Below are 14,245 nucleotides of genomic sequence, written 5' to 3'. Positions count from 1 at the left end.
TTAGCAAGGTTAGATATCATAGAATACAGGGAGAACTAGCCATTTGGATACAGAACTGGCTCAAAGGTAGAAGACAGAGGGTGGTGGTGAAGGGTTGTTTTTCAGACTGGAGGCCTGTGACTAGTGGAGTGCCACAAGGATCGGTGCTGGGTTCTCTACATTTTGTCATTTACATAAATGATTTGGATGCGAGCATAAGAGGTATAGTTAGTAAGTTTGCAGATGACACCAAAATTGAAGATGTCGTGGACAGTGAAGAGGGTTACCTCAGATTACAACAGGATCTGGACCAGATGGGCAAATGGGCTGAGAAGTGGCAGATGGAGTTTAATTCAGATAAATGCGAGGTGCTGCATTTTGGGAAAGCAAATCTTAGCAGGACTTATACACTTAATGGTAAGGTCCTAGGGAGTGTTGCTGGACAAAGAGAACTTGGAGTGCAGGTTCATAGCTCCTTGAAAGTGGAGTCGCTGGTAGATAGGATAGTGAAGAAGGCTTTTGGAATGTTTTCCTTTATTGGTCAGAGTATTGATTACAGGAGTTGGGAAGTCATGTTGCGGCTGTACAGGACATTGGTTAGGACATTTGGACGGGTTGTAATATTGCGTGCAATTCTGGTCTCCTTCCTTTCAGAAAGATGTTGTGAAACTTGAAAGGGTTGAGAAAAGATTTACAAGGATGTTGCCAGGGTTGGAGGATCTGAGCTACAGGGAGAGGCTGAACAGGCTGGGGCTGTTTTCCCTGGAGTGTCGAAGGCTGAGGGGTGACCTTATAGAGGTTTACAAAATTATGAGGGGCATGGATAGGATAAATAGACAAAGTCTTTTCCCTGGGATCGGGGGGTCTAGAACTAGAGGTCATAGGTTTAGGGTGAGAGGGGAAAGATATAAAAGACACCTAAGGGACAACCTTTTTACACAGAGGGTGGTACGTGTATGGAATGAGCTGCCAGAAGATGTGGTGGAGGCTGGTACAATTGTAACATTTAAGAGGCATTTGGATGGGTATATGAATAGGAAGGGTTTGGAGGGATATGGGCCGGGTGCTGGCAGGTGGGACTAGATTGGGTTGGGATAGCTGGTCGGCATGAACAGGTTGGACCGAAGGGTCTGATTCCGTGCTGTACATCTCTATGATTCTATGACTCTAAGACGATTTGTCAGTCCCAGCTGACGAACCAGTCTCACTACACTTCAAAGATTATGTTTCTCTGGCCTCTTGCACATCCTCTGCTTCCTCCATTCTATCATTGGTGATGATGTGCTCAGTTGCCTAGCCTCTAAGTTTTAGAATTTCCTCCCTAAAACTCCCTAATCGGCTGCTTGAACCCAATCTCATTGACCAAATGTTTTGATCATCTGTCCTAATAACTCAATGTCATTCACTCCATTTTTTTTTTACCTGATTACACTCCTTTGAAAAGTCTTGGGACAGTTTACTTTGTGAAAGTTGCTAGACAAATGGAGTTGTGGTTCCTCAGTTAGACATTTGTCCCATTATGAACCTGGAAGCATAATCTAACCTGCCTCCTTGGTGCAGCACTGGAGAAATTGTTGCTTTCTAGGGGTCCCATGTTGCTCAACAGGCATGTCATCCAGTCTCACTTCCTCTGTCAGGAAGGAGCAAAAGATACCTTGGTATAATTTAAATAAAAGTTTGGGAGTTCTCTCTGTGATCTTGTTCTCATATACTGCTGAATGTCCTCAACCAAATAAATGGTGTGGGATCAATCAATTCATTGGTTATTTGTGGGACTTTGTTTTGAGAAAAGTGACGGTGCTACTTTGTCCTTCAAGAAGTAAGTAGTCTTGAAAGGTATTAAGAACAGAAGTGATGCTGGTGTATATTCTTTTGTATCAAGTCTTTCTTTATCTTTTAAACAATGCATAAAGTAAAGACAGATACAAAGTATCCATGCAGTCATTATTCTAACCTCTCAGCGTAAATGATTTGTTTTGATTTATTTCTTGTCACGTGTACCTAAGTGCAGTGAAAATCTTCCTCTTGCTCCTTAATCTGCCCAACTCTTCCTTTGGTCACCCTTTTACAATTGATGTGCTTGTAGATTTCCCTTCCTGTTAGCTGCCAGTATTGTTTCATAATCCCTCTTTGCTTCCTATATTTGATTTCTCACCTCCCTCCTGAACCATCTGCAATAATCTTGGTTCTCAATTGCATTTACCGCCTGACACCTGTGATCAGCACACTGTTGATTCTTTATTTTAATTTTTATCTCCTTTGCCACCCAGAGAGCTCTGTATTTGTTGTCTTACCTTACCTTACCTTACCTTAACTGTGCCTAAACTATCCTGGTCCACCCACATTGACGCAACAGTTAAGAAAGCACAACAACGCTTCGACTTCCTCAGGAGACTGAGGAAATTTGGCATGTTCATAAAGACTTTTACTGATTTTTACAGAAATGCACAATAGAAAGCATTCTATCCAGATGCATCATGGTTCTGTGCTGGCAATTGCTCTGCCCAGGAGTGTGAGAAACTACTGAGAGTTAGGAATACAGCTCAGTCCCTCACACAACCCAACCTCCCATCTATTGACTTCTTGCTATCTTGGGAAAGCAATCAACATGACCAAAGACCCCTCCTACCCCAGTTATACTCTCTTCCACCTCCCACCCTCTTCCGTCTGGCTGAAGATATAGACACTTACATACATGCACAACAGATTCAAGAACAGCTTTTTCCCTGCTATTATTAGCTCTGGATAGACCTCTCAAATTTTGAAGTTAATGTCTATCTTGCTCTCTGTGCATCTTCTCTGCAGCTGTAACGTTGTCTTCCTCGCTCTGTTGTATTACCCTGATGCACTTTGGCTGGTATGACCTGCCTGTACTGCACACAAAACAAAAACTTGTCACTGTACCTAGGTACATGTGACAATAATAAATCAAACCAAATGGAGATCCCTTTACCTGGTGAAACTAGGTGGTTGCGTGGTCTTTTTAGATGCTGCGACTGCAGGTGATTCCTTATCCCCATTCAGGGCAGCATTGACAAGATGGTCGGCTGAATGGGCTTTTCGCTGACTGGCATTCCTTCTCAGTTTGATGGTATTGTGCCTGGCCACTCCCCTGGACTGTATTTCAAACATATTGAACATTTCATGACTGAAAGGGGAGGAAGAAAACATCACATTAGCTGGTCAGTCGTCACAATGTGGCTCACAACGATGATAAAGTGTATGCGAAGATGAATTTCAAAATTAACTTGGAGGGGAGGGGAGCTGGTTAGAGGGAAAATGATCTTTTGAAATGAATCATGTGAGGGACTACTGACACTTACAGCTAAAGAATGTGCAGTCCAGTGTCGAGAGTTATTGCAGGTATAAACCTACTGAGGGGATTCAGAGTGAGCTTCTAGTGCGTTGGCTTCGAGTGAAAATAGGCCTCTGTCCCAACTCAATTTTAAAGTAACAATTAGTTGCAGAAATATGGGCTTGGGTCAGGAGAATTGCAAGGTGAAACAAGACTAAAGGCAGAAAGCTCCCCCACTGGAGTTGGAGAGAGAGGTTACAAGAAGAAGAAATAATAGGGATATGTTGGCCCTTGCACTCATGAAGTTCTGAATGAAGAGGTCCATTGGGAACCCGCCACCATCTAGAGCTCTTAAGTGGTCAGTTCATTGCCACCTAAGGGCTTCAATTCATCCCTGATCTCTTGTCTCACTAGCAGCCAAGTCAGGTGATTGTAACACCGGAAGAATCTGCCTGTTCAGTTTGGTGCGGGTGGTGTGGTGGTGGGGGTGGGGGGATGTTTTGGATGGGGGCAAGGAGGTAGTTTCAGAAAGTTAACCCCCGCTCTTGCACCCGCTCTCCCTGAAACCCACCCAGCCCCATGTCTCTGCAACTCCCACCCTGTGAGAATGGTCATCTGATACATTGATGATGGAATGGTTGACTAATTGTTGCAATCAATCTCATGCTAGTTATTTACAACAGACCCAGGTATTCCTTCATGGTGTCCTCTTCCATCATCAGATGGCTTCACTAGGGCTTTGAATGTTCACAGTCAAGTGGGGCTGAGGTATATGAGGGAGTACCTCAATTAACCCCTGGAGAAGGGGCAGTAGGCACTATAAAGAGCGAGTTTCCACAAATATTCTGACCTGTACAGAAAGTATGATGACTGCTGCTGTTCCCATTTTAGAATCATCCCGTCACTGTGTCCACTGAAAAAGAGAATAGGCTCCTTCTGGGCTGAGGAGGAAAGGGCACATGGTGTGATTAAGATAATCACTTTATTAAATTCGAATTCACTTAAACAGAATAGATGCTGCACCAGCGTGCACATGTCCTGTTTAGTGTGGTACAGGACATTGATCTGGCTCGCACAGCTGTGAGCCTGTCTCAGTACAAGAACAATAACTGTGTACTTTTATATAACACCTGTAACAAAACATATTATAATGGTGGGGCTGAGAAGCTTTGAGTAGAATCCTTGCCATCTAACTGTCTTGTTGGTATTCATCTGAGAGGAAGTATGCTCACACAAAGTCCTGGCTGAAGACAGACTCAGTCTGAATGAACAGTGAATCGGTTTATTACATATTACTTCATACTAAATCTACAATTCATAATGATATCTTTTAGACAGTATGTTCAACTGACGGATAAGTGAAGCATGACTGCTTAGTAACAAACACGGAACAGGTCGACTCTTCCTAACGACAGTCCTTTACAGTTACTTTCGAACCAACCTGTTTCGAGATGTTAATACATGTCACTGCAGGCGTGGCCCGAACCCAAGCCTCTTGGCTCAAGGGTTGGGACATTACCACTGCTCCACAAGGGTCCGAACAGTTCTTTAGATCCTGATGTGTAGAGACTTAATGATGTCAATTCACCCCTTCAGGTTATACAACAAATATCCTGAGGTATTTCAGGAGAAAGATTATAAAACACATCACAACATAAACCATTATTAGGCCAGATGACCAAAGGCATTGTCAAATGTCTGTTTAAGAAGTGTCTGAAAGGATGTGGAAATGTGCAGAATTGAAGGGAAGGTATGGAAGGAAGGGAAGGGAAGACACTACACATAGGCAACTGAAAGCGCCCAATGATTAGGCTCAGTGCCAATCTCCCTTCCTACCTATCTGCCCCACCCTCCTCTCTGACCTATCACCTCCATCCCCACCCCCATTCACCTACTGTACTCATTGCTGCATTCTCCCCCGCCGCTCCCCCGCCGCTCCCCCCCCCCCCCCCAATGTATCTCTCCACCCTGGAGGATTCCTGCCTCTAGTCCTGATGAAGGCCTTTTGCCCGAAACGTTGATTCTCTTACTCCTCGGATGCTGCCTGACCTGCTGTGCTTTTCCAGCACCACTCTAACCTAGACTCTGGTTTCCAGCATCTGCAGTCCTCACCTTTGCTCAGTGGTTAGCATTGCTGCCTCATAGCGCCAGGAACCTGTGTTCGATTCCAGCCTCGGGCGACTGTCTGTGTGGAGTTTGCACATTCTCCCCGTGTCTGTGTGGGTTTCCTCCGGGTGCTCCTGTTTCCTTCCACAGTCCAAATATGTGCAGGTTAGGGTGGATTGGCCATGCTCAATTATCTGTCGTGTCTGGGGATGAATAGGTTAGGTGCATTAATCAGGGGGTTAATGTAGAGTAATAGGGTAGGGGGAACATGTCTGATTGGGTTACTCTTTGGAGGGTCAGTGTGGATTTGTTGGGCCAAATGGCCTGTTTCCACACTGGGGGGATTCAATGGAGATTTGATCCAGGAGCAGAGATGTCTTGTGGCAATTACGTGGGGTGTTGGTGAGACAATATCTGGAGCACTGTGTGCAGATTTGATCTCCTTATCTGAGAGAAGATGTTCTGGCTATGCAGGGAGTGTTAAGAGTTTGTCAGACTGATTACTGGGATGGCAGGATTGATGCCCCCCACCACAACAGACAGTTTAGTATGGTAAATTCACCTAACCTGCACATGTTCGGATTGTGGGAGGAAACCAGAGCACCCAGACGAAACCCGCGCAGACACGGGGAGAACGTGCCCGAGGCTGGAATCGAACCTGGTCCCCTGGCGCTGTGAGGCAGCAGGGCTAACCACTGAGCCACTCCCACAATAAGAACAATCCTCTCATTATGAAAGTCAACCTGTTATTTGCTTTCCACACTGCCTCCTGCACTTGCATGCTCACTTACAGCCACTGTGCAGGATGACTCCCAGGATATTTAGACCTCTCCCCTTTCCCAGTCTATCACCACTCAGATCAAAATCTGCATCCCTGCGTTTGATATAAGAGTTGATAATCTCATCGTTATTCATCTTGTAGAGTTATGGAGCTGAAGGAGTTGGCAGAGATTATAGAGGTGGAGCTATGGAAGTAATTGTAAATAAAGGATGAGAATTTTAAAATCAAGGCATTGTCAATGAGCCAATGTAGGTCAGCGAGTAGAGGGATCATCGAGGAATGGGATTAGGAGAAAGTTAAGTCCAGACAACCACTGCTTTAAAGGATCCCTACATTGCGGAGGATTGGATGATGAGATAAGTCAGGAGTGCAAGCAAAATTTTGTTTTTCTCACCAGGGACCTTGGGTGACTGTCTGTGTGGAGTTTGCACATTCTCCCCGTGTCTGCGTGGGTTTCCTCCAGGTGCTCCGGTTTCCTCCCACAGTCCAAAACTGTGCAGGTTAAGTTGGATTGGCCATGCTAAACTGCTCCATGGTGTCCAAGGATGTGCAGGCTAGGTTGATTAGTCATGGGAAATGCAAGGTTACAGGGATAGGTTAGATCTGGGTAAGATGCTCTTCGGAGGGTTGGTATGGACTCGATTGGCTGAACAGGCTGCTTCCATACCTTAGGGATTCTATGATTTCACATCCTCAGGAATCCTAAAGCACATCTCAAAATGCTTTTGGACAATCAGTGTGCCTGGGATTGTAGTCACTGCTGCAATGTTGAGACACCCAAAGGCATATTCATGCATGGGTAAGATGTTCTGACAATGGAGGGAACACAAAGTGACTCACCAGACCGTTTCCTGGAATGGCAGGACTGATAGATGAAGTGACTGGATCCATTAGGACCAAATTCACTCGAGTTTGAAAATGAACTGCAACCAAAACGGCAAACCACATTCTGAAAGTGTTTGCTTTTTCAGAGTAGTGACGTGAGGATAATCATGTGTGTCCACACTCTTTCACCCAAAATGTCTGAACTTCAGTCGGCTCTGGTGCGGCATTAACATCGAATTTGATTGATAATTTCTGTTCACAAGAATAATGATGTTAAAAATCACACAACACCAGGTTATAGTCCAATGGGTTTAATTGGAAGCACTAGCTTTCAGAGCGCTGCTCCTTCATCAGATAGCTAGTCACAGCTACCCGATGAAGGAGCAGTGCTCCGAAAGCTAGTGCATTCAAATAAACCCGTTGAACTATGACCTGGTGTTGTGTGACTTTTAACTTTGTCCACTCCAGTCCAACACTGGCACCTCCCCATCAAGAATAATAATGTCCAATCTTCCACAGGGATCCTCAGAGAGCATCTTGCTGAAATGTGGAACATTTTTTCAGTTTTGAATAGATTTGGAAGTGGTCAAATTAAATCATCTTACAGCCCATCCTGTCTAATTTGCCTCTCTGAGTGAGTAATACAATTAGTCTCACTTCACTGCTCTTTCCCTGTGAACTTGTATTTATTTTTTTTCCTGTCCTTTTATTTGTTACGATTAGAACCATAAACTTAATGTTAGGAAAGTTGTGACGGTTCTGCACTGCAGCCGCAGATCCTGAAGTCCTGCCAGCAAAACCCAATGCCTCACCATTTACATGGGGTGTGGGTGGACAGTATGGGTACAGGGGACAGGTTGCATGTTGTAAATCTGTGATTCACAGAGAATGGTGCAATTTTCCATATCTGGGATTTCTAACATGATTCACAGACTTTAGGCATTTGAGGAAATGAACTGAATTATTTGGAAATGTTCCACACCTTTTGGAAGAAGTCTCCTTGGAAGAGACAAAGTTCCGTCTGGGATTGTCAAGAATGTGAACAAATCGAGGATAACTTCAGAGGAAGTGTCAAGTTTAAGTCACTCAAATCCCCAGGCTTTTAAATTTTTTGAGATAAAAGAAATGCTGTTGTGACCATTTGCAAATTCTCTAACTGTCTGTTCATATAAATTTGAGGAACAGCATTACAGGATTAATGCTACATGGCTTATCAGATGTTCTTTTCACAAAGCAGGAAAAATTGTGGGCATTTTCTCAGCGTTGAATTTTCCTGATTTAGCACCGAAAATTCAGGCTGTCACAAAGAACAGAGGGAGGTTATAATGCCAGAAAATTGCATCTAGATTAGATTCCCTACAGTGTGGAAACAGGCCCTTTGGCCCAACCAATCGACACCGACCCTCCAAACATTAACTCATCCAGACCCATTTCCCTCTGACTAACGCACCTAACACCATGGGCAATTTAGCATGGCCAATTCACCTAACCTGCACATCTTTGCGACTGTGGGAGGAAACCGGAGCACCCGGAGGAAACCCATGCAGACACAGGAGAATGTGCAAACTCCACACAGACAGTCGTCCGAGGCTGGAATCAAACCTGGGACCCTGGTGCTGTGAGGCAGCAGTGCTAACCACTGAGCCACCATGCCGCCCAATGCGTGACATCCACTTTCATGACATCTTCAGGGATTGTGTTCCTATGTGATAACAATTCACAACGTTAAATAAAATTCTCATCTCCCTCCAGTTCACACATGATTCCCCCTTTCTGAAGCCATACTTGTTCTGTTTGATAATATTATGCATTTCTGAATGCTTTGTTATTGCATCTTTTATAACAGACTCGAACATTGTCCCGAAGACTGCTGTTGACTTGCCTGGCCTATAGTCACCTATTTTATGTCTCCTTCCCTTTTTGAATGAGGGCGGTACATTGGCAGTTTTCCAGTCACCTGACAATTTTCCAGAATCTATAGATTCTATAGAATACATCGACATCTTGAATTGTACTTCCTTTCCTATCCCAGGATGCAATCAATCACCTCAAGGGATCTTATTGGCCTCTAGTCCCACCATTTTACTGAACGCAGACTTTAAATGTGAAACTCATCAATGAACTGAGGGGCTTAGCCTTGCTGGTATCTTAGAATCTTTACAGTCTGGACACAGGCCATTCAGCCAATCGAGTCCACACCAACCCTTCAAAAAGCATCCCAACCCTTACCCTATCACCCTGCATTTCCCATGGCCAATCCACCTAAACCTGCACATCTTTGGACTGTGGAAGGTAACTGGAGCATCCGGAGGAAACCCACGCAGACACAGGGAGAATGTGAAAACCCTAGACAAACAGTCGCTCAAGGCTGGGATCAAACCCGGGTCCCTGGTGCTGCAAGGCAGCAGTGTTTACCACTAAGTCACCATGCCATCCCGTAGTACTGACAGTGAACTGGAACATTCTAATAGCCTCTGCTGGTGTTGCACTGTACTCACTGTAAGTCAGGCACTCCACGGGCAGCTTGCTTTGTAAGACGGTGACGCAGCCCATCTTGTTGTATTTCCACACGGTCACATCTCTGTGCTGCCTGCTGGAACCTGTTATGAAAAGGTGTGCAAAGGTTAAATATCAACTCAACCCAGGGCGCATTTACACAGGGAGGGATGGTAGAAATGTAATACTCCAGTGTCTGAACTGAAACAAAGATCCTTCTGGTTGTCAGTTCGCTCGTTGAGCTGATGGGTTCATTTTCAGACGTTTCGTCACCATCTAGGTAACATCATCAGTGAGCCTCTGGTGAAGTATTGGTGTTCTGTCCCACTTGCTGTTGATGGGTCTTGTTGTTGTGGTGGGTGATGCCATTTCGGGTTCTTTTTCTAACAGGTTGATAAATGGGGTCCAAATCTATATGTTTGTTTTTGGAGTTCTGGTTTGAATGCCAGACCTCCAGGGATTCCTGTGAGTGTCTTTGTTTAGCCTGTCCTAGGATGGATGTATTGTCCCAGTCGAACTGGTGTCCCTCTTCGTCTGTGTGTATGGATACTAGTGATAGTTGGTCATGTCTTTTGGTGGAAGTGGGTACTGCAGATGCTGAAGATTAGAGTCAGGATTAGAGTGGTGCTGGAAAACCATAGCAGGTCAGGCAGCATCCAAGAAGCAGGAAAATTGACGTTTTGGGCAAAAGTCCTTTATCAGGTAATCCTGATGAAGGGCTTTTGCCCGAAATGTCGATTTTCCCGCTACTTGGATGCTATGCTTTTCCAGCACCACTCTAATCATGTATCTTGGTGGCTAGTTTCCTGTCGGTTCTTTTCCAAAATCTCAAACAGAGATTCACCTTTTGCATTGGCTTGACAGTCAGTTCTTTGGGTTGCTCATATCCTGCAGCTCTATAACAGATCCTGCAGCTCTATAGCAGATCCCACCCTACCCTTATGGCCATGCATGGATACTTTCTGAAACTGGCCTTCTGCAAGCACTGGGGAGGTGGTGGAACGGTGGCACAGTGGTTAGCACTGTTGCCTCACAGTGCCAGAGACGCAGGTTCAATTCCCACCTTTGGCGACTGACCGTGTGAAGTTTGCACATTCTCTTCGTGTCTGTGTGGGTTTCCTCTGGATGCTCTGGTTTCCTCCCACAGTCCAAAAATATGCAGGTTAGGTGAATTGGCCAAGTTAAATTGCCCGGAGTGTTAGGGGAATGGGTCAGGGTGGGTTGCGCGTCGGTGTGGACTTGTTGGGCCGAAGGGCCTGTTTCCACACTGTAAGCAATCTAATAAACAAAAACAATCTAATCTAATATTGGGAAAGTCACTGGACTAGTAAACCAGAGACCCAGCTTAATGTTCTGGGGGTATGTATTTGAATCCCAACATGGTAATAAATACAATTCGCATTCAATAAAAATATGGAACAAAGTGATTCATTAACGATGGCCACTAAACCACCTCCAACTGTGTTAAAAACCCATCTGGTTCACCCATGTCCTTTAGGGAAGGAAACTGCTATCCTCACTTGGTCTGGTCTACAAGTGACTCCAGACCCACAGCAGTGTGGTTGACTCTTAATGTCCCCTGGGTAATTAGGGATGGGCAATAAATGCTGGGCCGAGCCAAGAATGAATATAAAAACAAAGCAGATGTCCAACTCATTAATCAGTTCACATCTCCTGTTGCACTGTGGCCAGATACAGCATCACTCTGGCACTGATTGAAGGGCTGACTATGGGCCTTTATGATTGATACAGAATTCGTGAGGGTAATAGAACAGAATGAGGAATACAATGTGCAGAGAAGGTGCAGAAACAGCAAGATCAACTTTAAATTTAAAATTTGAGAGGTCCATTCAGAAATCTAACAACAGCAGGGAAGAAGGTGTTGTTGAATCTGTTGGTATGTGTGTTTCGGCTGTTGTACCTTCTGCATGATGGAAGAGGGTATACCCAGGGTGGGAGGGGACTTTGACGATGTTGGCTGCCTTCCCGAGGCAGTGGGGAGTGTACACGGAGTCAGTGGATGGAAGTCATAGATTTGAAACTCAGAATCAGGAGCCCTGGTGGGAACTCTGCCAAGAACCAGTTGTTTTTAAAAAATCCACTTGCCATGTTCAGGAAAATGTATTTCGTCTTTTGCAGGAGTGATTGAGAGAACATCTTCAGATTGCATTTCTTGCAGGATTTCGGAGATGCCCATGCAAGATTAATGCACACTAAAACGCCAGAGCAACAGACATCAGACCACCCTATGTATTATCCTTTGCCAGGCTGTATCTTCTAGCTTGCACTTTTAGTCTAACTTCTCTTTTAACCATATTACCTGTGTTTATGTACATGGTACCTTTTTATTTATTTTCAGGGAAAGGAGGTAAAGAAAATCCTCGAAATATTGACTCTGCCATGTTCTGGCAAACAACATTTTAATTGTTTCCTGAAGAAAGGCTTATGCCCGAAACGTCGGTTCTCCTGCTCCTCGGATGCTGCCTGCTGTGTTTTTCCAGCACCACATTTTTCAATTTTAATTGAAGTGTCAAGTTGTATATCTGAAGGAGAAATAAAAATAAACATTGCAACAGATCAAGGAGGGGGTGAAAAGCGAGGTGTTGGTTTCAGCTCCTCACCTGGTCATAGCAAACACTCCTGGCAAAATTATTAAAGAGAGTGTGTCCATATAACTCCTTACCGATCACATGATTAGTCTCTGGGATACTGACCAGTTGATGGAATTGTTGTCTAGTCTCATGCGTTTGGAAAGTTTCAACAGACTCAGAAACCTGGAAAACAAAGTGAGGATTAGATTAGATTACTTACAGTGTGGAAACAGGCCCTTCGGCCCAACAGGTCCACACCGACCCGCCGAAGCGTAACCCACCCATTCCCCTACGTTTACCCCTTACCTAACACTACGGGCAATTTAGCATGGCCAATTCACCTGACCTGCACATCTTTGGACTGTGGGAGGAAACCAGAGCACCCGGAGGAAACCCACGCAGACACGGGGAGAATGTGCAAACTCCACACAGTCAGTCGCCTGAGGTGGGAATTGAACCCAGTGCCACCGTGCCCAGGGGAATGCCATTGATCGAATGCCATTGATGTAATAACATCAAAAGCAGCCGGTGAAAGGACAATACTGAAGTCAATCTTTACTTGGTCTTACATTTATTTCCAGGCTGAAGCGTTATAAACTGTACCCCTGAACACAACCACAGCTCAGTTTCATTGATTGAGAGTCGGTACTTTGAATCAAACTGTTCGGTGTGGCACATCTCTGGGCCAGATGGAACTTGAATCCAGTCTTTCCAGCACTAGAGTTAGTGACACTACCATTGTGCTGTAAAACTTTTGGTATGTGATCGGCATGGACTGGTTGGACTGAAGGGTTTGTTTCCGTGTTGTTTGACTCAACGTGGAAATAATTTTTTTTAATCAACAAGTCCCCACCTGGTTCGAAGCTGACTTCTTACACTGCTGCAGGCCATCTGGTGTAGTTAGGCCCATGATGCCATTTGGGAGGAAGACTTTGACCCAGCAACACTGAAGGAATGGTCAAATACATCCACAAACATTTAGACCTCAACCACCGATGCTCAGTAACAGCACTGTGTACCAACTACATGAGGCACCTCAGAAGTCCACCAAGTCTGAGAATCATACAGCTTGGAAACAGACCCTTCAGTCCAACTTGACCACACTGACCATCATCCCAAACTAGCCCCACCTGTCTGCGTTTGGCCCATATCTCCCCAAACCTTTCCTAATCATGACCTTATCCAAATGTCTTTTAAATGTTGCAACTGTACCCACACCCACCACGTCCTCTGGCTGCTCCTTCCACACACGATCCACTCTCTGTGTAAAATAATTGCTTCTCATGTCCTTTTTAAATCTTTCTCCTCTCACCTTTAAAATATGCCCCCGAGGTTTGAACACCACAGGGAAAGGACTTTGCTATTCATTTTGTCTCTATCCCTCATGATTTTATAAACCTCTATTAGGTCAAAGTGAAAAATCACAAAACACCAGGTTATAGTCCAACAGGTTTATTTGGAAGCACTAGCTTTCGGAGCACTGCTCCTTCATCAGTTATTATGGCGTATAAGATTATAAGACACAGAATTTATAGCAAAAGTTTACAGTGTGATGTAACTGAAATGATATATTGAAAATGACCTGGATTGCTTGTTAAGTCTCTCATCTTTTGGACTGACCATGTTGGTTTCAGTTCTTAAGAATAGTTCTTCAGTTCTCAATATATCATTTCACTTAAATCACACTGTAAACTTTTGCTATAAATTCTGTGTCTTATAATCTTATACTCCACAATACCTGATGAAGAAGCAGTGCGCCAAAAGCTAGTGCTTTCAAATAAACCTGTTGGACTAGAACCTGGCGTTGTGTGATTTTTAATTTTGTTCACCGCAGTCCAACACTGGCACCTCCAAATCTATGAGGTCAACCCTCAAATTACGACGCTCCAGTGGAAAATGTCCCAGCCTATTTTTATTACTTAAACCCTCCATTGCCGGCAGCATCTTAGTAACTCTTTTCTGAGCCCTCTCTAATTTAATAGTATCCTTCAGATAACAGGGGGACAGAATTACATACATTCTCCTCAGACAATACCTTTCAAACCCATGACTACTACCATTTACAATAGGAATATAGGAACAGCAGTAAGCCATTCAGCCCCTTGAGTCTGGAACACCATTCAATGAGATTATGGTTGATCTGTGGCCCAACTCCACATATCTGCCTTTGGC

General features: G+C 44.5%; 1 protein-coding gene across 3 annotated transcripts in view; it reads right to left on the bottom strand.

Annotated features, from left to right (window-relative positions):
* Nucleotides 1–14,245, bottom strand: part of LOC140492232 (uncharacterized) — a 53,658-nt gene that overhangs the window by 27,240 nt on the left and 12,173 nt on the right. For all 3 annotated transcript variants that reach the window (XM_072591139.1, XM_072591141.1, XM_072591140.1), the window contains exons 6-9: nucleotides 12,166–12,256; nucleotides 9,485–9,586; nucleotides 4,125–4,215; nucleotides 2,933–3,127 (exon numbers count right to left, since the gene is read on the bottom strand). In XM_072591139.1, coding sequence (XP_072447240.1) covers nucleotides 2,933–3,127; nucleotides 4,125–4,215; nucleotides 9,485–9,586; nucleotides 12,166–12,256 — 479 coding nt within the window. The remainder of the gene's footprint in view (nucleotides 1–2,932; nucleotides 3,128–4,124; nucleotides 4,216–9,484; nucleotides 9,587–12,165; nucleotides 12,257–14,245) is intronic.

Source organism: Chiloscyllium punctatum, chromosome 20 (assembly GCF_047496795.1).
Source record: "Chiloscyllium punctatum isolate Juve2018m chromosome 20, sChiPun1.3, whole genome shotgun sequence".
Taxonomy (NCBI): Eukaryota; Metazoa; Chordata; class Chondrichthyes; order Orectolobiformes; family Hemiscylliidae; genus Chiloscyllium; species Chiloscyllium punctatum.
Note: the sequence above shows the minus strand (reverse complement) of the source record. Positions and strands in the feature narration are given on the sequence as shown.